This window comes from Netta rufina (assembly GCF_964035555.1).
Source record: "Netta rufina genome assembly, chromosome: Z".
Classification (NCBI taxonomy): Eukaryota; Metazoa; Chordata; class Aves; order Anseriformes; family Anatidae; genus Netta; species Netta rufina.
In genome coordinates, this window is record NC_140126.1 from 56,005,469 (window position 1) to 56,031,389 (window position 25,921).

At 40.9% G+C, this 25,921-nt stretch overlaps 1 protein-coding gene across 3 annotated transcripts in view; it reads left to right on the forward strand.

The window, feature by feature from the left end:
• Positions 1 to 5,162: 5,162 nt before the first annotated feature.
• The window catches only part of FER (FER tyrosine kinase), a 192,104-nt gene continuing 171,345 nt past the window's right edge, over positions 5,163 to 25,921 (forward strand). For all 3 annotated transcript variants that reach the window (XM_084305460.1, XM_084305461.1, XM_084305462.1), the window contains exons 1-4: positions 5,163 to 5,202; positions 15,701 to 15,808; positions 20,843 to 21,100; positions 25,293 to 25,466. In XM_084305460.1, the coding sequence (XP_084161586.1) occupies positions 20,894 to 21,100; positions 25,293 to 25,466 (381 nt within the window). In that variant the 5' untranslated portion in view covers positions 5,163 to 5,202; positions 15,701 to 15,808; positions 20,843 to 20,893. The remainder of the gene's footprint in view (positions 5,203 to 15,700; positions 15,809 to 20,842; positions 21,101 to 25,292; positions 25,467 to 25,921) is intronic.

Genomic DNA, 25,921 nt, shown 5'->3' on the forward strand with positions numbered 1-25,921 from the left:
CAGGAGCTGAGCAGCACATCTGTGAGCACCTTTTAGGTTGCAGCCTATGACTCTAATTAATGATAACAGCAGTAAATTTATCAGGAATTTAAAAAGCCTTAGGAAAGCAGAGGTTTGAATGCTCGTCCTTAGCTACAGGTTATGTCTGGCTCTCCATTATACGCATGTTTTCTATTCAGGCACTAGCAAGAATCACTAGCTCCTTTTAAGAGTGAACCATGCCTTCAGTTCTCTCAAATCACTGGTAATCTTCCTTTACGACTTCTGGGTTCCTTCAGGTCTTTGAAATTAGACAGAACTTGCTCGCTTTTATTGTTCTGGTGTGGCTAAGGCTCCAAGAGTGACTTCCCTCTAAGAAGTTCTGTTGCAGAGTCCATCTTGCACACAACTAAAAAATAAATTGTACATTTTCAATGTACATGTGCCTGCCTACATGTACATGTACATACATATATACAGAAATATATCATATTTATGTACATATATATGGAATTTTGTCTCATACATACATATACATGACAAATATTTCCTTCTGCTAATCCCACCATCTTCTATTTAGCTACCATGCCCTTAGAGAGGCAATTATTCAAAGTAATATATGAATGGTTAGAAAAGTAATAGTAGGTACTAGGATTTAGTAATGCATATTTGCACCATAGCTTATGATTGGGAAAACCCTGTCGGGTTATTCTAAGGAAATCTCCAGGCTCTTTAAGCACAAAATGTGTGGTTTTAAATAGCACAGTGTAGACTTGAAAAGGGTCTGAAGGCAGCACTAGTCAGATCGTGGTGTTGTCATAGCAACAGACATTGAAATTCAAAATATGAAGTACAAAATGGGGGTGGGAGAAAAAGAAGGGTAGAGAACAGAAAAATATCAAGTAATCATGAAAATCTTTTAAAAGAATATTAAAATTAAACTTTAATGACCAACAGTGGAAATAATTAAAATATGCTTATTCTGCATGCTATTGTTGGCATTTGTTTACCTTTTCCATGTAACAATTTGAAAATGCTTTATAAATATTAACAATCTTGCCTTCTAACATCCCTCAAGGAAAGTATTAAAGTTACTATTTATAGATAGAAACACTGAGGCAGAGAGAGAGAAAGAGAGAGAGAGAGAGAGAGAGAGAGAGAGAGAGCTTTGCTCAAGTTGAATGTCTAAGGCAGAGGTGAAAAGAAAAAGTTCAGCTGGTTGCTCTGCTCTGCACTCACATGCTCTTCATTTTATTGCTTTAGCATGCCTGGGTTTTATGATGTTATTCTGTAGATATGTAATAGAAGAACCAGAGTAATTTTTGTGCCTTCTAATAACAGTGGTAGTAACCGTATCTGACACAAAAGCTCCGGTGCTTTTACACTTTCGTTTGCTTAGTTATTTAAATCCCTCTACTGCATTTTGCTATAAGAATAGTGATAGTGAATAAGGAAAGAATAAGTAAAATGGTAATTTTTTTTTTTAATTTTTTTTTTGTTTAAGCTTTGTAAGATGTACAACTGTTCAGAAAAAGATACTCATTCATGCCTAATTCATCATGGAACTGCAGTAAATCTAACTCAACAGGAAAGAATTAATATGACCTTTTGGGGGATCAAGGAATCTTATTGTTGGTCAAAAGCCTGAGATTACTGGGGATTTTTTTCTTAACTTATTATTTTTATCCCTCACAGGCATCTCTTTGGAATATTTTATTCTGAGGATACCTCTGTAACAGCTCCCCTGTATTACTGACTTGTGTATAATAGAATTCTTAAGTATATCCGGGAGATGTTTTTTGATGTTGAATTTTGCAATCACTTCCTTTTTACTTTAGCATTTTGGAGGAGTGATAATGAGGATCTTTCCCCCTCCCTCTTTCCTACATTTACATTTCCCTTCCAGGCATGTAATTTAATTTAAAGTTGCTATCATTCTTGAAGTAATATAATGCTACGGTATCCATCCCCTAAGAATAACTTTAAGGTTTTTCAACACGAATATCATCAGTATAAGGCAGATAACTTGCACGTTGCATTCAGGAATTTTAGGCAATGAGCCATAAACAAAGAAATTAGATAAAGGTAAAAAAGAAGCACTCAAAATTATGAAAATGTGCTGACTGAACTATAGACTGGCAATGTACCAGAAGATCTGTAGCAAACAGAAGAACAAAAAGAAAAAGAGTCCTGAAACCTGGAGCTTGACAGAGTAGGACAAGACTTCCACCATTTAAGAAGTAAATCCCCTGGGATTTCTAGCGTCACAGTCACTGAAAATTCTCTGGTAGTTAGGAAGCTAGCAAACATAAAAGCATGAGTTCACAGAACACAAGTCATGTGAGAGGCGAAGACAGACCCGGGATACTAAACTGAACTCTTCATGTATTTTTCCTGGACGGCTGTTATTGTTTCATCCAGTTTGGCAGTGAAGTGCTCTGTCTGGTGGGTGTTGAGGTGCAGCACCACAGGCCTCAGCGTTTGTCCAGCTTCTCACTGAGCTCCTCAGGTGCTGTCTATATTTTGCAACTGGGTCTGAAGCTGTACTTCACCGCTGCCATTGTCCATACTGGCAGGTTTGAGGTATTCATGCTAATCAGTTTTGGTTTAGCATGAAAGTAGAGGTTTAACTTGTGTGGGAGCAAAGGGGAGAGGCTGGAAGACAGTATGTTTGAGAGATGTTCTGAAGCAAGAGCTTTTTCATTTTCCTAACACTTACTTGCAGGAATCAGCTCCTCTGCTTCCAGTGGGCCCTGGATCAGGCCAGGCAGCAGTAGAGCAGAGGAGATCATGGATGGGGCTGAATGGAGGAATGGCTGCAGAACCAGAAGACTTGGGTGGGGAAGACAGAAGAGGTATAGAAGAATAGTATCCTGGTAGGAATAAAGTTGTTAACTTTGGCTTTTAATTGCAAGTGCTAATATACTTCTAATGCTTTCACACTTAATTATTGCTTGTAATTTCTAAATAAAATTAGCAATTTGAATTTCAAACCAGCTTGCATATGTCTGTACTATACTGCTGAGACTGTAGTAAAGTCCTACCCCCTTTTTTTCTCATATTTATTTAATAAACGTATGAAAGGTTTGGAAATTAAAACTTACTACAAAAAGGAACAAAGAATCCTTTCTTCCTCAAAAGCCAAGCCAGTTCTTCTGTGAGTTTTCAAAATTTCAAGCAGAAAACTAAAAGAGACCTTCCCTTCCCTTCCCTTCCCTTCCCTTCCCTTCCCTTCCCTTCCCTTCCCTTCCCTTCCCTTCCCTTCCCTTCCCTTCCCTTCCCTTCCCTTCCCTTCCCTTCCCTTCCCTTCCCTTCCCTTCCCTTCCCTTCCCTTCCCTTCCCTATATATATGAATACAGCTGAAAGCAGGCTGAATAAGGCTCTTTATCTGTCATAAAAACCTGTTGTTGATGATCTGTTATATTAAATTGAGTATTATCATCTAAATTAATATTTTCTACCCAAATATTAAATTGTTGAAAAGCATCCAAAGGTAAAATGCATCTTAAAAAACAAACAAACAAGCAAGCAAAATCAACAACAACAACAACACTTTTTACTGCAGATTAAATAGCTTTTGCCTTTCTTCTCTGTATTGTACCTAGTCTTACACAAACTGGCTTCTAAAAGCAGGTAGGTCTCAATATTACAATGAGCTGCATATGGATGAGGTACATCCATATGCAAGGAATTTTCTCACATGGTAGGTAAATAAAGGAAAACATTATTTGTATAGGATGTTTTGGAAGAAAAAAGTGTAAATGGAGTACACAGAGATAGAAAAGTAAATGTAGCATAGTTTCACTAATGGGTTTTTTACATGGTGGTCTAAAAATGAATTCAAGGTCAAGAAGCCCTCTTTGGGGTATGGCTGCTCTGCCTGTGTCCTGTTTTTCAGACTATCCTACATACCAGCTACTGGCTACCACATGGAAAAGGATTTGTTTGTAACTCTAATCTAACCTGTTACGGTGGTTCCTCTGTAAATATTGTATTATCAGACCTTGTTACTAGTACTTAATTAAATTGAATTTGTTTGCTTTAAAAACAATCTGATAAAAAAAAGACAATGTACAACACTTCAACATTCATGAAGTTTCCCAGACCTCTTAAGCTAGTATCACAGTAATGGCTTTTTTCTCTCTCTCTCTCTTTTTTTTTTTTCTTTTTTTTTTCTTTTTTTTTCCTTTTTTTTTTTTTTTTTTTCTTTTTTCTTTTTAGTGCTTGTTTGCTCTTGCTTGTTACCTGTTCCTGATGCTAATCTCTCCTGGTGACAAAGCACCAGAGCTCTGTCTGCCCATAAACTGCAATGCCCACGAGCTCTTCCCCCAGGATTTGCTGTATTTCAGTCGCATACATTTCTTTCAGCCTCTCACCTGTATTTCTGTGATCAGCGATCAAAGCAGAGAAATTACACGAATGCATTAAACCTGGTGTGGATTATAGCTTAGTGTTGTAATTATGCAGACACCCCCCTCCAGCCACTAAGGCTTGAATCTTGTACTTTTCCATTCTCCAGTAACTTTTGAAAGAACACCTGAAGGAACTTTTGAAGGAACGTTTTGAAGGAACTTTTGAAGATATTTTTTTGAGGGCACATTTGAAGGAACTTTTTGAAGGAACTTTTGACATGACTTTTGAATACTGGGTGGTAAATGTAAACTTGATTGCTAAAAACAAGCCCTAAACTTGTTTTCTGAGGACGTTTGGGAAGGCCGGGAGCGATGGCGGAGGTGTGACAGTGCTTGGTGGAAACATGGAGAAGCTCGGCTGGGCGCACAGAGGTCGTATATTTTTATTCGTATTTGTATTTTTGTTTTTATTTTTATTGTTACTTTCATTGTTACTTTTGTTTTTGCTCAGCCGGGACCGCTCCCCTTGCGCCCCGCGCCCCACCCGGGGCGGCGCCTGGCGTGGCAGGGCCGGGCCGCGGCGGCCCTGGAGCGTCTCCAGGGCAACTCCCGCGCCGCGTGGGGGCAACGCGTCCCGCCCTTCACCCCACCCCCTCACCCCTTCCAGCCAATCACCGCTCCTCTCTCACCCGAGGGGCGTCCGCGGCGCGCCGTCTCCCTCCCTCTGATTGGCCGCCCACCACCGCGCGTCAGCGGCGGGCGGGGAGCACCGGGGAGCCACCGAGCGGCCGGGCGCCGATTGGCCGGCGCGCGTCACGTGGCGCTGGAGGGGCCGTGACGCCCGCCGCGGCGGAGGGGCTCGGCTTGTCAGGTAGGTGCGGGCCGTGCGCGCCGCCGACCGGGCGCGTGCCCGCCAGGCCCGGCACCGGCAGCGGGGCCGCGCCTGACGGGAGGGAGAGAGGGGGGGGACGGGGGGGCGCGGCGGTGCCGTGCCGGGGGGCGCCGCGGCCGCGCCGCCGCCCTTAGGCCCCGGCAACGGCTTCACCCCCCCCTCCCCCCCCCCCCCCCAACGGCCGGGCGGCGGCGCTGAGGGCCGGGTGCGGAGCTCGGGGTCTTGTAGGGCTGGAGGGGGCGTGAGGCAGGCGGGGGGGTGCCGCGGGGTGCGCCCGGGGCGGCGCCGGCCGTGGAAAAGTTTGAGCTGGCACGGGGGAAATGGGAATGGTGCTGCCTGTGCGCGCAGCCTGCCGTGTGGGGAGCCTCGCACGGGAAGCTCGTCAGTTCGGGGCCCCGGCCTCGTTAGGTGCCAGTGGTGAAGGCGCTTCTTAACGAGTAACTGCCGCGTTGTTCGTAACGTGTTGCGCGTTTGTCCGTGTGGTGCTCGCGCCTTGATCTGAAAGCTGCCCCTTCGCGAGGTGTCTTGCCCTATTCATCACTCGGTCTCGGTGCCTCCCTGTGCCATACCACGCCTTTGGGAGTCGCTTCTTTTTAACAGAAAGAGCTGAGGCATTAAGGAATTAAGGAATTAAGCCTAACCGTCAAAATAAATCACCAGAATTAAGAGCTAATGAAAAATCAATCAGCTCCGAAGTAGGAGCAGCGTGTGGAAAGTTTGCGAGTTGCTCAGCGTGACGTAACAGCTCCCCGGCAGAAGCAGAAATGGAACCCGGAGCAGCACTAAAGTGCATTAATCACGAGTCCTTTGTTCCCTGAATTGCCTGTTTAGAAACTGGGAGACGTAAAATTGCAGCAATGGGTGTGATGGATTGGTGAAGATGAGCCCCTCTGACAGAACGCTGAATCATCCCCGGAGCGCTCCATCCTCTGTAATAAATGAGTCAGGCCTTCATGGAGAACAGCACTGTGGAAGTAATTACACGATCACATAATGCTTATTCCAAAGAGGGTGGCATTTAGGTTTTCATCCTCAATTTGTGAATCTCTTAATTTCGGTACTTGGTTTGTCAGCTTTGCTGCTTTTCTCCAGCTCTGTTTATGCACGACTTTTTGCTTTAGAAAAAACAGAAAATCTTATTCCATACATTAACAGCATATTGAAACATACATGGCTCGTCATCATATTTACAGCGTTTGCTGTTTGGGCTGAGAACGGCAATAGGAAGTCATTCTCCTCTGCACAATACAGACCGGACTGGGATGAGTATTAAGAATGTTACTTTTATGAGTATTTAATAAAGGCAGGAATACTTTTATTAAATGTTTGGTGCTGTAATACCCAGATGATAGTGGTTCAGCTGCTGGTGGTGTTAGCTGATGAGTAAATGACAGGATTTACCCATGGTGAACCTTTGAAAATATTAGAGTATGGTCTCAACATAAACCTGCTAAGTCTTCGAATACCTAAAGCTTGTCTTGCTGTGCAATTTTATATGTTTATTTATTTATTTATTATTATTTATTTTATAATGTAGATAGTGTAGTATATTGCCACCGAATCTGTTGAAATACAGTTTTGGTGTATATTTTTTTCTTTTATTTTTGTTTTCCCAAGGAGTGTCAGACTTCCTAGTAATGCGTTCTGCTTTGAAATGTTTGAGTAGTGCAAGAGAGTGCCCTGCAGTACCTGTGTCACAAGCAAGTTTCAGGAGTTCCAGATAAAGGGAGCGGTGAAATAAGGTGGCAAAGTTTTAAAAATGTGACAGCTTGGATAATTATACCAAACACAGTGAATAAAGGTATTTAAAACCCAGTGTCCTATCTCTTCAGCAGACTGTTGTGGGAAATGCGTTTGTAGCCAATTTTAAGGAAAATCATTCAGCTTTGGAGCTCCCTACTACTAATGAGAATATACAAAGTGTGGAAGCAAGAGAACACACGCTTTTTTTTTTTTTTCTCGTTGTATTTCTTGTATGTTGAGACTGTGAATGGTGTGTTTTCTACGAAGAAGAGTATCTTTTCCACCGCTTCTGTAATGTGTTTGTTTATCAGTTCAGAAGATGTGATAACTCAAGTTCAGCAGATAAAAGGAAGTGCTCGATTTGCCAAATACACAGAAACATTGACAGTTGGAACGTGCAACAAGAAAGCAAAGAATTATAAAGAGTTAAAAGGGCCGTAACGAAGATGCAGAAAGGCCTTTTAATACCCGGATCTGCCTTTTGGACTAGGTCAGTGTTGAAACTGGAGTGGGAAATCCCCCATCAGTGAAAGTGTTCGGTAAATCTGAAGCTGCTGGATTAACAAATTTAGTTGGCATCCAGATAATATAATTTATCCAGATTATTATTATTATGATTATGATTATGATTATTGTTAATGTGAGGAGGTAATTATATCCTTATTCGGGTCAAAAATCTCAGCTTTATTCGATCCTCACCTTCCTCTTGGTTCTGCATGCATCCTAACTTTGCTTTGGTTTGTGTTCTGGAAGCAGCTGGTACCCGCTGAGAGGAAACCTGCCCACGGCTGGTGGGATTGTTGCTGCAGGCTCTGCTCCATGCAATACGGGTGCACACTGCAGCAGACTCGTGTCCCGTCCACAGCAGTCTTCCAGAAGTATCCCTGTGTGCATGTGTCCTCCAGCGTAAGGCTTCCTGTTTACACACAACCCGTGGTGTCGTGCTGATGGGCTGTGAGTGGCCGATCTCCTGTGTCCCAGTGCTCCCTCAGAGTCCCTCCGGGAGAGAGATGTGAGCAGGCTGAAGGCGAGAGAACGTCTTTATCAGTTGATCTGGGTTGTGTCTGCAGCGTGGTCCATGCAGGCGTTACAGATTCAGCTATTTCCAAAGCGGAGGTGAAGCAGATGGTTGCTAACATTCATCTTTACAGCAGGCTGGCTCGTGTCCTGCTACGTAGTTTTTCTCGGATGAAGTTGGGATTTCAGGTTTGAAGATGCAGTTACTCAAGTTCCCCTGGAGTGTCCCAGAGTAGAGGAAGGCAAGAATTTGGGAGGAATTTAAATAACTTGCATACAGCGCAGACATTCCTATCTCCACACTTTTTTTTTTTTTTTTTTCTTCTGAAAATCTCCATGAATGGTGCTATGTCCTGAAGAACACTGGCCTCATAAATGAAAAAATAGCTGCTTGGTATCATTTCTGATAAGAATACTTTCAAGATGCAGAGTGACAGACCGGAGTAACAAAAACAGGCTCAGTTACTCAGTTACTCCAAATCTTGTGTATGCAGATCTATTTCCATGTGAAGAGTTCATTTTTTTTTTTTTTCCTTTTTCCTCCTGTGCACTTCAGCATTATTTTTCTAGAGATTTAGGAGGTTAAACATCCACAACTTGTTGCTATTTAACATCCATTAATTACAGCTCGGCTCATTTTTACATTTTTCAAATGAGAGTAATACTTTCAGAAGGAACATGGTTTATAACTGGGAAGTCTGATGATATCCAAACAAAACTGACTGGTCTGAAAAGATAGGACGGGCTTTTTCATGTATCTGGAGGAGTTGTATTTGTTATGTATTTGTAGGTGGCATATATTAAATTTTTTACAGATCTGAATTTGCAGTGCAATAGCATTGAGAAGTTTTGGGTGTCTGGTTCAATCATCTGTCTTTTGGGTGACTGCCTCTGTAGTGAGAATAACTGTTTCGTATCTAAAAGGAAGAGAGGTCAGGGTGAACATATTTTAGGATGTGGAACATGTGAGGGAAAAGCCATCAGATGAGGCACAGCAAATAAAAACTTGGGGCAACACCTTTAACTCCAGCATGCTCTGTTTTATTTCCTGCAGTGTACCTGTCTGGAGTGTCAGCTGTCAGGAGGGAACTGATGTTCCTCGTGGGCTGGCTTTCTGTGCAGAATACCACGGGATCGAGCTACTTTAAATGTGATATAACGGTGCTAAGGAAATAAGTGACCTCAAGAAGACTGAGCGAACTATGAATTAACTAGGCAGAGAGTTTAATGAACCAGACGGATGTAATTAGTTTAATGAAGGAGGAAAGAAGCAGCAACAACCTGATCTTTTTTATTTTATTTTTTTAAAAGAGTGATAAATACTTGGAACTAGACTGTTTTTCTCCTGAGGAGACCAGTACTGCCATTGTTTTGGCTGCAGGGAGAAATTCTGGATGATGTTGGGCCATAGGAAAAAATAATGCACTTGGGGCATAACAACCCCCTGCAGTGGTACAGGCTCGGGCAAGAGCGTCTGGAAAGCTGCCCAGCAGAAAAGGACCTGGGGGTGCTGGCCGACAGCCAGCTGAACACGAGCCAGCTGTGTGTCCAGGTGGCCAAGAAGGCCAATGGCATCCTGGCCTACATCACAAATTGTGTGGCCAGTGGGACTAAGGAAGGGTTTAGTCCCCTGTACACAGCGCTGCTGAGACTGCACCTCGAGTGCTGTGTTCAGTTTTGGGCCCCTCACTACAAGAAGCACATCGAGGTGCTGGAGGGCGTGTAGAGGAGACCTACAAAGCTGGTGAAGGGACTAGAGAACAAGATGCATGAGGAACAGCTGAGGGAACCGGGGTTGCTTAGTCTGGAGAAGAGGAGGCTGAGCGGAGGTGACCCCGTTGCTCTCTACAGCTGCCTGAAAGGAGGTTGCAGCTGGTCTCCCCTCAGGTGACAGGAGGTAGGACACGGGGCAGCAACACTCTCAAGTTGCAGCAGGGGAGGTTTAGATTGGACATGAGGAAGTATTTCTTCACAGTGTGTGGTGGGTCAAACACGGGAAAGGGCTGCTCAGGGGGGTGGTGGAGCCCTCATTCCCAGAGGTATTTAAGAGATGTATGGATGTGGCACTAGGGGACTGGGTTTAGTGATGGGACTCGGTAGGTCAGGTTGGTGGTTGGGCTTGATTGTAAAGGTATTTTACAACCTAGATGACTCTGTAATTCTATGCTGCTAGCTAAATGAATATCAAGAAATGAAATGTTACCTGCAACTCCCTTCCAGCTAATGAAGATGACATCCCAATAGCATGAAAGAAATAAGTGAAGGAATACGTAACTGCGTAGACCAAACCATTAATAAACAGCTATGTTTAATTCTAACGTTGACTCATGCTGCCACTTTCCTAGCAATTGTTTCCATGTTCACTACTCATTAACGACAAGTGTCTTGAAAATGTAATACTTTAACTTGTCTTTTGTTGTTCTAGCTTGTTCAGAAAATTATTTTATACAGTATATACACTTTAGAATGAGTGTGAGTCACTAACTAACATTTTCATCGTTTTTAGTTTGGGGCCAATTATTTGTAATTTCAACATTTTAAGTTTCTTAAGTTTCTCTGTAAAACAATTCCATCCTTTAAAAGATGGAAGTGTTATAACCTTAGAGCAGTAAGAGTGCTTCAGAAGACTCCGAAAGACATGAGAAGTTAATAATAAAAATAAAAGACAATTGAATTAGTTATTTTTAGCCTGGTACTTCTCTGTTACCTGTCAGACCACGCCAGGCAGTGCTGTGGTTCATGATGTTAATATATCCATGTGAAGATAGGAAATTTGGGTTGGTGTTTTTCTGTGCCGGTGTTCAAATCTCTTTCCTGCTAGAGTGGAATTAATTTTTGACTGTGTAGGATATGTCCCATGTGCAGGATGTATGTGAGGCTGTGTATGCACACAGAAAGGGCTGAGAGAGCCTCGTCCTTAGTTTGGGTTAATACGGTTAGAAAAATGTGACAGCTTTAATTAAGCACTTTGTTCTTCCAGCCTGTGAAATATGTGAGAATAAGAGTCTGTACTGAGGGACTAAAATTGCTCCTCAAAAGCTATGGAAACTCCCTATTGCAATTTTAGGTAAAAACATGAGGTAGCTGTGGTCAAAGGAAGACCACAGGAACAGATTGTAGAAGGAAAAGTGTTGTAGCGTGCTAGAATTTGTACGAGGGTTGGAGATGTTTGACTTGCTCGTGGTGCCTGCCAAGGTAGAACCAACCACCCTTATCAGCCTCATCCTGCTCAGTCTGTTTCTGTTACCATCTAGCATGGAGGTCGTCGTTGCAGCGCTGCAGAATTGCGAGCGCAGCGCAAGTCCTTCGCTCGGGTCCTCTCTGCTGAAGCTGTGCTTTTCTTTGTTGTTCTTGCAGCCTGGAGCTTCTTGCAAAGGAAGTTTAATTCCTGGAAAAACACAGGAAGAAGCCTTCCTTTACTCATAAGCTTGTAGAAGGCAGCAAGAAACTAGATACAAATCCTCTTTGTGAATGATGTGTGGGGTCGGCACCTTGTTTTGTAGGTGGCGCTGCCTTTTCCAGAGTTAACAGGAGCACCACGCCGAGTCCTGAGGCACAGTGGCAAGGCACGACGTGTGGCAGCCAGCCAAGCCCTGCTCTTCCTAACCTGTAGCTGCCTTCACCTTGTACTCATCTGCCTGCTGAAATTTGGTCTGAAGCATCTTTTTGGTCTCAGATGTTCAGGTTGCAAAGGAGAGGTGGAAAGTATCTTTGCTTCTCTACTCCATGGTCACAGAGAAGGGGAGATAAGTTTTGATTGATGATAAACTTTTTCCCGTGCTAAGAGCAAGGAATGCTAAATCAGAGAAGACAGAGGCCTCACAAAAATATTTTCTGCCATGGGTAAGTGTCTTTGGTGGTAGGGGAAAGAATTAGATGGTGTTCGATAAGCGTTCGAAGATTGTTAGTAGCTTTCTTGCATCACATCTATTATTGCTGTTTGCATTTTGGAAAAGAATTCCCTTGGGCAAATGCATACTGCATGTGCAAAAAAGGGTGTTTTACAGCTGTAATCAGAGAGGGTCCAGGATCTTCTTTCTGGGCCTTTAGCTGGTTTATTTTTAACTTTTTGTTTTTTTTGTGTCATTGAAAAGTGTAAATCCCGAATGGAGCCTGCTGCTTCTTATTTCCATGTTCTTTCAATAAGATCAGAGCTGGAAGAGCTGGTAGGGCAAACCATGGTTTCCGTACATCCGCAGGACAGTGTGAGTGTCCTCAGTGTGTGAGGTTGGCTGTACGCAATCAAGTGAAATGTATCTAGCTTGGTGCTTGCTGCTGTTAGATAAGGAGGGACTGACTGTTGCCACAGATGTAGAGTAATTGTTCCTCTGACCTATCTGTCCTGCTTCTGCATTTTAGAGATGTCTTGAGATAGAAGTTGTGTGTTCAGGAGATTTCTTTTTTCATGATTTTTTAAAAATAATTTTTGATTGTGTCTGTTTCTTGGTCTCAAAAATGTCTTTAGGCATTAAATACTCGCATTTAATTATTTACTAGGCGAAGAAGTATTTAAGAGCAACTTTTTAAAGTTTCATTTGATGTTCCCATGTTCTTCTGGGAAACACTTCAGACATACGACGTGTCATGCCAGTTTGTGCTATCGTGTTTTTTTAACTTTGATCAGACACCTCATAGTTAATCTGTTTTGTGAGCTAAAAACTTCTCTTGACTTCCTTCGTGCAGAAGCTGCTCCGTACTCTGATCAGTGTTGCCTGTATTTTCTAATGCCTGATGTTCTTCATGAGATAGAGTAATTAGGAAATACAGGAACACCATGAACGTATCAGCAAAATAGGGATATACTCTCTGGTGTTCTCTAACCTTCGTTAAAAAATAAAACCAAAAAAAATCTGACAATCTGGATCATCTAACCTGATCACTTCAGAGCACTGGACGAACGTTTCTGAAGACGTGTGCTCAGAGGTGCCCCGACCTTTTTCCCTTGTGGTGTTAAGCTCTCTCCCAGGGAGCTCCCTCCCAGTGTGTTCCCCTGCATTTACTGGCACGCGGTTTCACCTGCTGTCTGACATGCCCGTTGCTCAGCATCCCGGGGTTCCTCTGCAGCTTTCTGTAGTAAAGCATCTGTTGCAACTGCAGATAGCGTTGTACCACGTGCAGGTTTAACCAGAGATGTTGTGTGTAATGGTAGATACGCAGGTGACCGGCCTGAACAGCTGCACGAGTCCTGGCTCAGATTCTGCTGATGCTTCTGGCTTCCTCCCCTGTGGAGCCGTGTTTTGGAAACCTCGAGCTCCACTTCTGTAACAGCTTCTGTGAGACACCCAGCTGAAACCTGTAAGAACCCTTTTCTTTGCTCCATGTCCAACGCCTTCGTGCACCAGCTGCTCAGTTCCCTCAAAGAACACCTCAAACTGGGAAGCGAGACTTTGTGCTACACTCATTTTTTTCACCCTATCCCAACTTACAGGTTCTTTAGCATGATTGTAACACAGTGCCTGGTGTGGTAGTCAGACTTTGTTGTACTTTTCCTGATTGCCTTGGTAAGCTCTGAAAAAAAAACATTAATAAAAATGGTGTATTTTCTACTCTTCATTCCTTTCTACTGTAGTAGTCAGCAGTTACTTTAAGACTAAGTTTTTGTAGAATCTATAGTTTGGTTATTTCCATACTTGATGCTTTAATGCTTCTACAGAATGGTATCTGTCTCTGTTGAATTCTTAAAATTTGTTTTTTTTAAATGCTCCTCTGTTGCTTCATTTGGAGAAAGTGCTTGTATATCCCCAGTTTAAAGAGGATCTGGCTTGGTATTGGTTTTAACTGCCTCTGCAATAATTTCAGAAAATGAGAGTTCATCTAGGTTTTCTTCTCTATCCTTATTTTCTTTCAGTTCCTTCTTTTGCATCTTTGTTATCTAGTGGTTTGTTGCATTGAGGAAGCAAGCTGCAACTTTCAGGTTCTGCTCTGTTTGAGCCCAGAAATGGCAAACACAACTTTGTTCTAAAAAGTTCCTGTGCTGTCGTACAGCGAGCTCTATGGTTAGTTTACTGACCAAAGCTTTTTATGTTTCCCTGTACTAGTTGGCATTTCCCAATCAATTAGATGAGCCTTGGAAAGATAATAGTAACTGGAATTATTGGGGGGGAGGGGGTGAGGGTGTGTGTGGGGGGGAGCCAGTTTGTTGTGTTTTATTTTTATATTGGCAGACAAAAAATCTCCATTCTACCATAGGTGTAATTTTTTTTTTTTTATTATTATTTTTTTATTATAACAAGGTGTGCTTTTTGCCTGTGTACAGAGAACAGAAGATACAGCTTGTCCGTGTTTCAGTGCCTCTAGTCTGTTGTTTCATTTAGTAAGTGGAATTTTCAGAAAAGGTCATTTTACCACGTGCAGCTCTTGTACAGGTTGACTGCTTAAAATATGAATGTCTTCAAGTGTTGGGGATAGCACACATTTTACTTTCATGTGTCCTGTTTGAAAGCAGAAAAAAAAAAAAAGTTTTTCTGTCCAGTGGCACTCTGACATTTCTAACTGGTTTGTGTCTGTGATGGGAGGAGTGGAGCCAAATGTTGCTATTTCATCTTTGGCTTTTGGTGGTAGTTCTTTCCTGGTGGAGACTTGCTTAGGTAGTTGAATTTTGGGCTTTGCAATTTTTCACTAATGTTTACATGTGTGTTACTAAAAATGTTTTGAATTTTGTATGATTCTGGTTTGGTCTGTTTTTTCCTCCTTTGTATCTGCTTGCATGGCTGCTGTCTCCTTGCAGTGAGTGAATGTAAGCATCACTTACAGTCTTTGCTATTTTTGGTCATAGAGGGAGAAAGCTTCATATTTATGTTAAGAAGGACTTTGTTTCTAGAATGTCACTAAGTAACCAGAAAGGAATACTAGATAATGCCTGTTTGAATGTGAACTAAAACTACCCTTTGTAAGGCTTAAAAAAATGTGTATGTCCATTATTAATGCTTTGTTTTACACTTAAAAAATAATCTGCAAAACAGTTGGAGAATTTTAGCTTTACGCAGGGTGTTTGTCTTTCAGTTTCTTTTGTCTTTTTTTTTTTAAACATATTTAAAGCTGTAAGTATGTTAAATCAATATCGAATGTCTTGTCTAAAGCTTTTAAAACCTCAAAATTCAACCTTTGCCTAGATTGCAGTCCAGAGTTGCAGGTTGAAGTTGGAGTGCTGTAGTCTTTATAGCTCTATGACCTCTTGCTGTTATATGTATTGCAGTAATTAGAGCTATATAATAAATGTTCTTTATCTTGTTTGGTGCCTTTCTCATGTTGCTACTTGTTTTCTTATAGACCAGTGTAAATACTGCTATGAAGTTTGTCTTTCATGTAATGAATTCTGTTTTCCCATGCTTTTGTTTTCTTTATTAATGGATTTTCTTCTAGTTTTATCCAGGGCAAATTTCAGAAATAAATGTATTTATTTAGTTTTCCAAAATAAAAAGAACATCAAAAGAAATTTCTAAGAACTTTTTTTTATTTGTAAATATAAAATTGTCAGTTACATGAGTATAGAAAAACTACACACGTGATTTTGAGACATTAAATAAAGTGATAGCAAACCACTACTTGCAGTCATTTGAGAATTTCTTTTTGTTTTCCTCAACTGTTTTTTTTTTTAAATATATTTTCAAGTTAGAAAATGAAAATGTGAAGCAATTTATCTAAATTTATTTTTTTGCAATATATTTTACAATGCTGAAATAAAAAATGCATTTTTTTGTTTGTTTTTCTTTCACAGAACTCCCGGAAAGTGAAAGTATATTCCTGAAAGTGAAAATCAGAAGAAGTAGCTGCTGAGTTATAGAGAAGTAGTACTAAGGATCGTTTGTTGGGGATACTTTTTAAGGTAGGTGAGCTATGCTTTGCTGAAATGTAATCCTAAAAATAAGCTGCTTATTTTGCCTTGGGTAGAATAATATTTCAGACCAATTTTGAAATGATCAGGCTACGTTTATGCTTCTGCTTTGGATGTTTATTGGTGACAGTGGCTGTATGGAAGCATTAGTTCATCTCTTGACTCTGCTCCATGCATTTAGCATCAAATGCATGCGAAGACAGTATTCTGGTTAAGTGGGTAGTGTAAACAAATGTTGGGTAAAGCACATATTTTATGTTTTGTGATGATGTATGTTCTGCGAGTAGATTGTACACTAGGAGAAATTCAATGTTATAATTTTTATTTAGGGTGTGGAGGGAGGGCTAAGTGATTTATTTCCTAGTTCTGATGGAAAATAACTACTGTAAGCCTGAGGTTCAGAAATGGAGGTGGACTATGTAACAAATCGATCATCTCATGAAGTTGCTTTATCAGTATGGAAACTTTGAATTTGAGTATTTGTTTCTCCTGAAACAAAGCCCTCATCTCTTTTTCATTTTTTTTTTTTTTTTTTTTAAAGTGTTTTCAATGTTTCTAGAAAAGGCCCTTGAGATAATCTTGCTAAACAATTTGGAGTCCACATACACTTAGGAGCTGATAGCTGGTCAAGAGTGACCCATTGCATATTCCTTCTTCTGGAGGGGTCAGATGTGTGCTGTGCTTCCTTGCTCTGAATTTAGCTGGGGGTCTGATGTGTTTGTTTTGTGGCTTATCAGTTTCCTGCCTATTGTGGCCTTGAAAGTTCATCATCATTCATACTGTAAAACCACAAGAACAGCATATATATATAACAGTATTTCCCAGGATGCCCTCACACCCCTAACAACTTGTGTCTTCTCTAGTATATTGCTGTGGTCAGCCTCTTCTCACAGATAACCAGTGATAGGACTAGAGGGAATGGCCTCAGGTTGTGCCAGGGGAGGTTCAGGTTGGCAATGAGGAGATATTTCTTCTCAGAAAGAGCAGTCAGGCACTGGGACAGGCTGCCCAGGGAGGTGGTGGAGTCACCGTCCCTGGGGGTGTTCGAGGAAAGGTTGGACCTGGTGGTTATGGACATGGTTTAGTGGGTGACATTGGTGGTAGGGGGATGGTTGGACCAGATGATCTTGGAGGGCTTTTCCAACCCTAATGATTCTGTGATTTTATGAAATACACAGAAGAATGTGATTGCTAATTGTAGAGTAATGATACTGGATGCATCTTGTTTGATGGATGATGTGGATTCCCTCCTTGTTTGCTTTTGGTCATTGTCAGGCAGATGGTACCTCTGATCTGACTCACTATGTCCATTCCTGTCCATTCCTCTGTTGGGGTAGATTGTAATCTTTAAGTGCAGAGTGGCTGTGAAAACCACTTTCTTCAGTTCTGGAATCCAGGAAGACTACTAACGCCAGAGTATCGGCTTTATTTGCTGAGCGGAGTGATGCAGTACTGAAGAATTAAGTGGCTGTCATTGAAGTTTTCGACTGTGAGTCTGACAAATTTTAACATCGTTGTTTTAGAACCTGACCACATTGCTGTGGTGGTGGCTGAGACAAGTCACAAGCTGTCTTCGGTAAATGCAGTAAAATTTAGAGCTGTTCAAGGAGTGGTTGCTCATCTTGCATTTTTAAATGTGCATGGAGGGCTTCGTACCTCTCAATGATTAGTTTTTTTTATGAATTGTGATAAAAAGAAAATGTCTAGTTTCCTTGGAATTGGCTCTGGCATGTATTATAACTACTAAAACTTACCAAATGTTGATTGGCTAATTTCTATATCCACTAATTTTAGAGGTATGTACGTAGACCATTTCAAAATGCTCAGCATTGGAGGAGGAGGAAGTACCTTTGTATGTCATGCTCCCTGCATCTCCTACTGGTTCCACAGTAACTTTTTCCTGAATTTACTTTTTTCATTTCACTACTCAGTTTTGCCTCTAGTCAGTGCTTGCAGAATCGGGGTGAGAATCTACCTCTCTCTCAGTGCTAGCACTGTAGTGTTGTATGGCAAAGCAAACGAAAATGGGACTGCCAATGCTTGATGCCTAATCCAGTGACTGTGGACGTGGGGAAGGATGAGGAGGAACAGGCCAGAGGAGGCAGCTGTGCTTGCTCCCCGTCCTCGAACAGCACCTTTGGGTGCTGTGGGGGAGGCAGGGCACTGATCCTGATGCTTCTTGGGTGACCCTGTGGGGCAGCTGGCTGTGTATGCCAAGGGGGCAACACCAGGCCTGGAAAAGTGCCTGTTCGTATGGATGCCAGATCTGTTTCTTTGAACATTGGCCTTTGGAAATGCGCTTGTGCTTTTTGAGAGCATTCAAAATACGGATTACGTAGAGCACGTCTGATAATGTGATTGGTAATTCATACAGTTCTGACTTCAAGTAAGTGGCCATGTAATCAGTACTGGTTTCAGTTTTCTGTGTATAATTAAAAATGATGATTTTTAGCTTCTTGACTATTAAGTAGGTTAGATCTCGGATACTTGCTCACAACTTCTTTGCTTCCATAATATTGGAGTGCCTGAGATTAGCTGAATTTTTTGATGGGACACCTTCTAAATTTTCAAGGAAGAGGCGTGGAGGCTGAGCTGAGAATCATGGGCTCTGAAACTTTGCCCTTGCTCATCTTACCAAATCAGAATTTTATTACCTTTGTAAAACAAACTTTTCCTGTGGTGCATCTATTGTGGTGAAGGGAATAACTGAAACCGAAGATCAGCATCCAGTATACACACAGGTTTTGTCTATATACTCAGGCATCTACTAGAGTAGCCTGAAAAAATCAAATTATTACTTAGTGAAGGGTGAATTAGCAGGCTGCAGTGAAATGTTAGCAGATCATCTGTTCTGTTCAGTTTTGTGATCTTCTGGCTCCATAGTGAGTCACTAGAAGCAGACTGAAATATCATATGCTGAGAATATGTTACCCTTCCCTTGCCCTCCTGCCTTTTATAGCACACAACTTCAACTTGAGATTCAGTTCCCATCTTTTCTGAATGGGATGTAAGAAAATAGAGCTACAGCTTTTCACGTTGATAATGTGCTAGGAGATTTAGTGCATGTGCTAAAATATGCTAGGAGAAAAATGAGGTTGGTCACAGCAGTGGAGGTTGGTCTAAAGAGTGTTGAGAAATCACAGAGGGAAGCACAAGTCGTCAGTAAGTAGATGCTGTAAGATCTTTTCTTTCACTTATCTTACTAAATTATCAGTGTTTTTGTAAGACTACTCTTAAACTTTAACTGTGCAAATGTTAATGCAATTAATAAAGCATAGTTCATCCTTCATAAATAAACCAGTATAAATAATGCAGGATTGCTGTTTGCCTGAGCTCCTAGCCATCAGGCAGCATTCTGGCTGAAGTGCGTGGCTTCAAAGTTACGAGCATATGGAGGCTTGTGATAGCTTTAAGGTTGCTCTCATAACCTTCATGTGCCTGTATTGTCTACATGCATAATAACACAATGCTGCTCATCATTTCTTCATGGGATTTTTGTTTCATTATGTAGCATTGTACCATGGCTTGTACCCTGGTACCTGCATGCATTTCTATGCATAGTGGATGAGGATTTTTTTCTGTAATTTACTGGAAGGGCAGGGAACTGCAGAAAGAGAGGAATGGTTTTGGGAGTCGGGCTACCTTGGAGATTGTTGTAGGAGATTGTTAACTTGTAAAATTTTCTGAAACTTTTAGGTAACTGAGATCAATAACATCTTTGTTCTAGATGTTCAGTATGCTGAAATGATAGGCACCCTGAAAGGTCTGTCTTTGAGCTTTGTGAATACCAGGGTTAGTGAGGATAATGTCAACAGTAGTTTCTGTGTCTCGGGTCTCTCTGTATTAGTCCTGCTTCAGCTCTTGGGCTGCTAAGAAGATGACGCTATTAATGTTTGTAAAACACTGATAATCTACGTGGCAGTTTAAAGCCTATGAAGAAATGGGTACCTCTGTGTTCAGAAGAACTATGGCTTAGCTGGAGTGCAGGAACTGGTGAGTAGGTAATGCAAAGGCAGTGTGAGTACAGTAGTCTAGAGCTGTAATTGCAGTTCATGTAAGTTTATCTTACCATTTTTTAAGCTGATCAGTGTGGAAACAGTTTTTTGGTATATGCACAGAAAACAGGGTTTGGCCCACGTTACAAAACTGTATACAAGTCTATGGAAATAAATGTGGTTTCAGATGTGGCCGTGTGTATCATGTTTTACAGCTAGCTCAGATACGTGTCTTTGACCTGCAGCTGTGTTACAGGGCTTTATAATGTGGCACTTCTTAATCAGATTATCAAGTGATGATATCAAATAATGATTTCATATTGTGTAATGAGACTGGACTGCTTTAGGGGAAGAATGTGAGAAATAAAGAACTCTACCCTAATATGTTTCTCCCAGGAACAGTGGAAGGTTGCACAGGAACCTGGTTTGGGATATTTTCCGACTTTTGGGAGGTTGACTCTGCAACTCTAGTAGCTGTTAATGCAATGTTTAGGACGAAACTAGCAGTAATTTTCTAGCTATCCATTTACTCTAGATGCAGTGCCTGAGAACCGATGGTTCATTTGGAGGTTTTTATGTCCTTAGGACGGTATTCACTAGAATCAAGTATTTTGGGTCACCAGGAGTGAAGCAGTGTAATGGCAGTTCTTGTCTGGAGATAGCGTCACGTATATTTATTTGATTAAATACGTGTGTTGTTTAGTGTCTCTTAGGTGCATCAGTGTGTTCCCTCATAACTCCCCTTTCAGCTACGGAGGTGCCATTGTGCTGCTGTTTTACAGGTGGGAAACTGGAGGTCACAAACTGAAGTGACGCTGGCAGCTCAAAGCGACAGCGAGGACATTGGATCTCTTTCAGTTCAGCTTGGCGTTTGAAATGCTTCTCTGACCTTTCTGTCTGTCTGTGTCAAAGCGGTGTTAGGTAGTCCTGTGGCTAAGTTATTTCAGCATTTAGGTGTTAAGAGTTGCTCTTTGTAACGTTTAAAAGGTTTTCTTCTGTTTGGATCTCATGAACCTTGTTTTACTTACAGATGTGGTGAAGAGCCTATATTTTCACCCGTGCGGTATATAGTGCCTTAAAAATGGGGTTTGGAAGTGACCTGAAGTACTCTCATGATGCTTTATTAAAACTGCAAGACTGGGAACTACGACTGCTGGAAACGGTGAAGAAATTTATGGTCATGCGTGTAAAAAGTGATAAAGAGTATGCCTCTACTTTACAGAATCTCTGTAATCAAGTAGATAAAGAAAGCACTTGCCAGTTGGATTATATCAGCAACGTGTCCAAGGTAAGACTGAAGTATTTTGAATTAGTAATATCCTTACATTAAGGAAATAAGAGTTGAATAAGATAAGAAGCTGGATTTTGGTGTGTTTATTTTAGTTTGTGTTGGATTCCTGTTGATTCAGCTGCTTGCGAGTTAATGTTGCCCAAGTGTTTAAAATGAGCTCAGTGTCATGGAGCTGAACTCCAGTCTTGCTTTGAGATTATTAACTAAGCTGGAATCTTGGATTCTGAAGTTTGGTATTTTAGGGCTTTGGGTTGAGGCTGCTAATTTGTTTAGTGTTTTGAAAATAGGGAATGTTGTAGTAAGCCTTTCTTTTGAGACAGTTAAATAGGAACTATTGTTTATGCTGTATAGAATTTGTGACAGAAATAGAAAAATACCAGGAAACCAAGGCAAAGCTTAGCATTCCGCCTGTTATTCACACCACAGTATGTGGTGTAAAAACAAAACGTTAATTCAGGATGTTCCTCATAATTGTGAAGTTATTTTGCATCCCATTTAAAATTACTGTGTTGACTTTTTATAAAGGTAAGGCTGTCCTTCCCGCAAACTGTTAATGGTCAGGTTTAGAGCAAGTACAGGGAGGGTACTGATGAAGCAAACTTCCCTGTTTCACCTGCTCATAAGCTTCACTTCTGACTTGGATTCCTTCCTGATGAGAGAAAACAATTCTCTTTTAGTGCCTTATTCAATATCTGTCCTTTCTGCTGCAGCAGTGGTTACACAGCCCCTTCAGTCTGGCATGAATCCTGATCTTCTACTCTGCAGGAAAATACAATTTTTGGGTCAAGTTAAATTTTAGACAAAGCAGTTTTTTATGCAGTGGGCTTATGGAATTGCTGCTTGAATACCAGCTATGGCATTGCAGCAGGAACATCAGTGCTCCTTGTGCAGCAGTCTAGATTGATACTGGAGTACAGTGGCTGTGTGTGTGATGTGAAAGCTGCACTGAGACAGCTAGACTGCTTCAGCTGCCCCCAAAATAGCGCTGCACAGTGCGTATCTATAATTAGTCCTGTTGTTGTCCCCTGCCTCGCACAATAATACTTGCAATGTAAGTTGCGAGCTGCATTTGTTTTTCATCTGTGTGTCTTGGTGGTGTACTTGAAATGCTACTCACCTAGCTACGCTTCTTATACACAGTTGTGATGATTTTGGTAAATTAATGTTAAAGCGTTTTTGTTAGACTAATAATGGCAGAAGTCAGGTATTTTCTTCAGACTTTCTACTGTCATATCCCACAGTTGTTTTTTTTTTTTTACAGAATTAATGGTATGCTTAGTCATTCCTGCTATTACTGCCCCACTGGGATTGTTTTCATGTGCTTGCTAAGCTGTCCTGCAACTCTTCTGGGCAATGAAACAGTGGATTAGAGCTAGAACAGTAAAGAAGTACTGGCACCAGGGTCCTGAGCATTGTGACCCTTATACTTCAATTGGCCAGTTCAGCCTAGCCACTTGAGTGATTTTTAATTTTTTTTTTTCCCTATGAGAAATGAACTTTTAGAAGCTGAAGGTGTGTCTTAAGACATTTTCTTTGTGTGTTGAACAGAGGCGTCTGTGTCACGTTTTGAAGTCATTTTGGATGTTGGCACTTGAGTTATTTTTTCAGGATTATTTTTTGTTCCTTTTATTTTTTCTTTTAAGGAGGTGCTGTTTTTCTCTTAAGCCCCATCCCTGATCTCTGCATGTTTGCATAACAGCAAAAGTATTCATATACCACTGATAGGTCTTTTGTATGGGCTTGCCTTGAAATTGCACTGTCAGCTTGGATTTCAAGGTTATGTGGTGATACATTGTCACTGGTTTTGGCAGTTAAAATACCTGAATTATTGTTTGGTTATTTTACTCCCACTGTTCTAATACACTTCGCTATTTCATGACACTTATTGTCTCTGACATTTTACAGAATCAAAATCTGACCCAGTTATTATGGGGCATAAATCTACCGTCTTACGTCTCCTAAGATTTAAAAGTCTGTAACTATATATTTGATTCTGGGTATTCAAATGTGGTTTTGGAAATAAATTCTGAGCTCTCTAATCCTTTCTGCCTTTTTTTTTTTTTTTTTTTTTTTTTTTTTTTTTTAAGCATGCAGTAAGAGCGAGCACTTTGAGGGAGCTGTTTGCGTAAATCTGTCCGGTGTTTTTTCCATGCAGAGGCAGTAAACTTCCTGGAAGGCGTAGTGGCGGGAACCTCTAACGCCAGAAAAGCAGGGTTTTTTTTAAGTGCTTCCCATAAGCTTTTTTGTGCGCGTATATGTCTAAAAAATACTGTTAAACCAAACAATATTATATTTTATTGCTTCTGATGGATTGTGTTTTTTTATGTGAAAGGAAATGCTTTGCCTTTTCTGCTGTCCCCACCCAGCTGTGTTTTTGTTCCGTATAAATCTCCATTTTTGAAGCCCTTCCCCAATTATGACTTTTCACCTTAACTTTTGCCGTTTAAAATGATAAAAGATAATCATACAATACACAGAAATCCCGTTTAACCAATGCTTTCTCAGTATGGAAAGAGGGATGTAAGGAATGGGAAAATGTGCAAATTATTTTTTTTAATTTATTTTTTAAATAGACAGGTTTTCACTATGTTTCAGTATTAATTGGGCTTATTTAGTGAATTCTAAACTATGTATTTCGTTAGAGTATCCGTCCTGTTGAAAATCTGCTTTTTCTGTGCTTCTTAGGGTTGATTGAAACGATACTTGACTCACCAGTCATAAATCACTCTTAAAGAAAATGCGTGACTCCTGCTACTGTTTGACTTCTGAGAGTGCTGTTACGAACTCTTCCACATGCACTGCTCTGATACAGATGTTTAATGTTGTTTTTATTGTACGAAGCTTTGCAACATGGCTTCTGTTGTCATTGGGAAAGTGCTCTGTAATGGAGAGATTAGGCGCTTCTCAGATACAACCAGGAAGCTTCAGTCTGCGAGCTTTTACAGCACCACACTTGGAGCAGTTTGAGATAGCTCTGTGCCAGTCGCTGCAATGTTTGTCAGCTAAAGGAAACGTTAAAGATGGGTTAATGTATACAGGAATTAACTTTCATTCTGTTCTCTAAAATCCACTCTGAGTTGCAGCATTGTCATGTAGAGATGGGGATACTTATTTATATAGAGAGATTTATATATGTATATATGAACGCGTACATATGTTTATGTGTAAGATACAAGGAAATCCCAGAATTACCAAACAAATTAATTTTGTAAGTTGTGAAGATTTAAGGTGGATTATGTTTAGTAAGAGTAGGATAAATGCCAGTGAAACTAGCATACTGGCTGCCTTCACGAACTGATAATTGTTTTGGAAATGGCCATTCGGAAACTATAACTGCAGCACAGCAGTCTGTAGTGAATTGTGTCTAATGAATCCAATACTGTTCCTATCTACCAAGTGTGACAGGGTCCTTTAGGGTAATAAATACGTGCAATTGAACTGAACTCTATTTTTTTTTTGTTGATTTCTGCTGTGCATTGAAAGTCTTGGTGTTCCTCGTACAGTTCTTAATCAAAATTCAAAGCCAGGGTGTGTTAGGCTGCCCTGAAAACTGACTGACAGAATGGCCAAGGAAGTTATGAAGGTGAGGGTGCAGCGGGCTGTTCAGTTGCTGTGACAGATGAGTAGCTGCCTGTGCCTCTTAACCTGTTAGCTCCCTGAGTTTTGCCACTGGTGGCCTGGGCTCTGATGCTGGCAGCTGCGTGAAGCAGCTGACAAATGGTGTCCTCTTAAACAGCAGCAACTCAAATGCATATTGCTGTCAGGTGCTTAGACAAGGGCAAAGAAGTCGGATTGAACAGAGTAACTGGGACTAGGAGATGGGAGGACAAATAACACCAGTGCGTGCTTGTTAGGGGTGGTGAGAAGGTAATCCGGAGAAGGCTTTCGTGGGTGTTCAGCATTGCTAGGGCAGTGCTGAAGAGCCACCATGCAGTTCTGTATTTTTGTCTGTGATGCTTATTTTAGGACTTTATGAGCAAGTTCAAGGCATGGCTTTGGTATAGCAGCAAGAGTTTTATTTTTGAAAGATCTCAAGTGAATTTGGGAAGTTTAATTATTTTTTGTACTGAATTGTTTTAAATAATGTTGCATCTTTTCCCACAGTTTGCATTCATTGTTTGGTTATTTATAATCCGGAGTATGTGACTGCTTTTCTGTTCTGATTTTTTCTCTTTTCTTTTTTTTTCAGTCTTGGTTGCTTGTCGTACAACAAACAGAACAGCTGAGCAAAATAATGAAGACACATGCAGAGGATCTTAATTCTGGGCCTTTGCATAGGCTTACAATGATGATCAAAGATAAGCAGCAAGTGAAGAAGAGTTACCTAGGTGTCCATCAACAAATTGAAGCAGAGATGTACAAGGTATTTTATTCAATTGTTCTTTCTAGCCTAATTGTAGCTTTTAAATTTATTAAAAAAAAAATATCTTGAGGATGAATTTTTTTAGTTCTGTTTTCTCTGTTGTAAAAGTGGTGATTTGTGCTATGTAGGCTGTCTAGTTTAAATTTTAGTTATCTCCTTCACGTTTTCGTTCCCTTGCTAGCTGACAAGGCAGAGATGGAAAACTTTATTCTGCATGAATTTATTTAGACAGATAACATCGGAAATGTTGCTGTTCCAGTAGAGGATGATTCTGCATGTTCTGCATGACACTTTCCTGTGCCACCTCTTTTGTTCTCACTTCACTCTAGAAATCCCTGGGACCAGGACACTGAAAAGTGTTTTTGGTTTTTTTTTTTTTTTTTTGAGTGGTCCTTACAATCCGCACTGTTTTGAGTGGGGATGAGATTCTAGTTCTTATTCTCTTATTCTAAAAT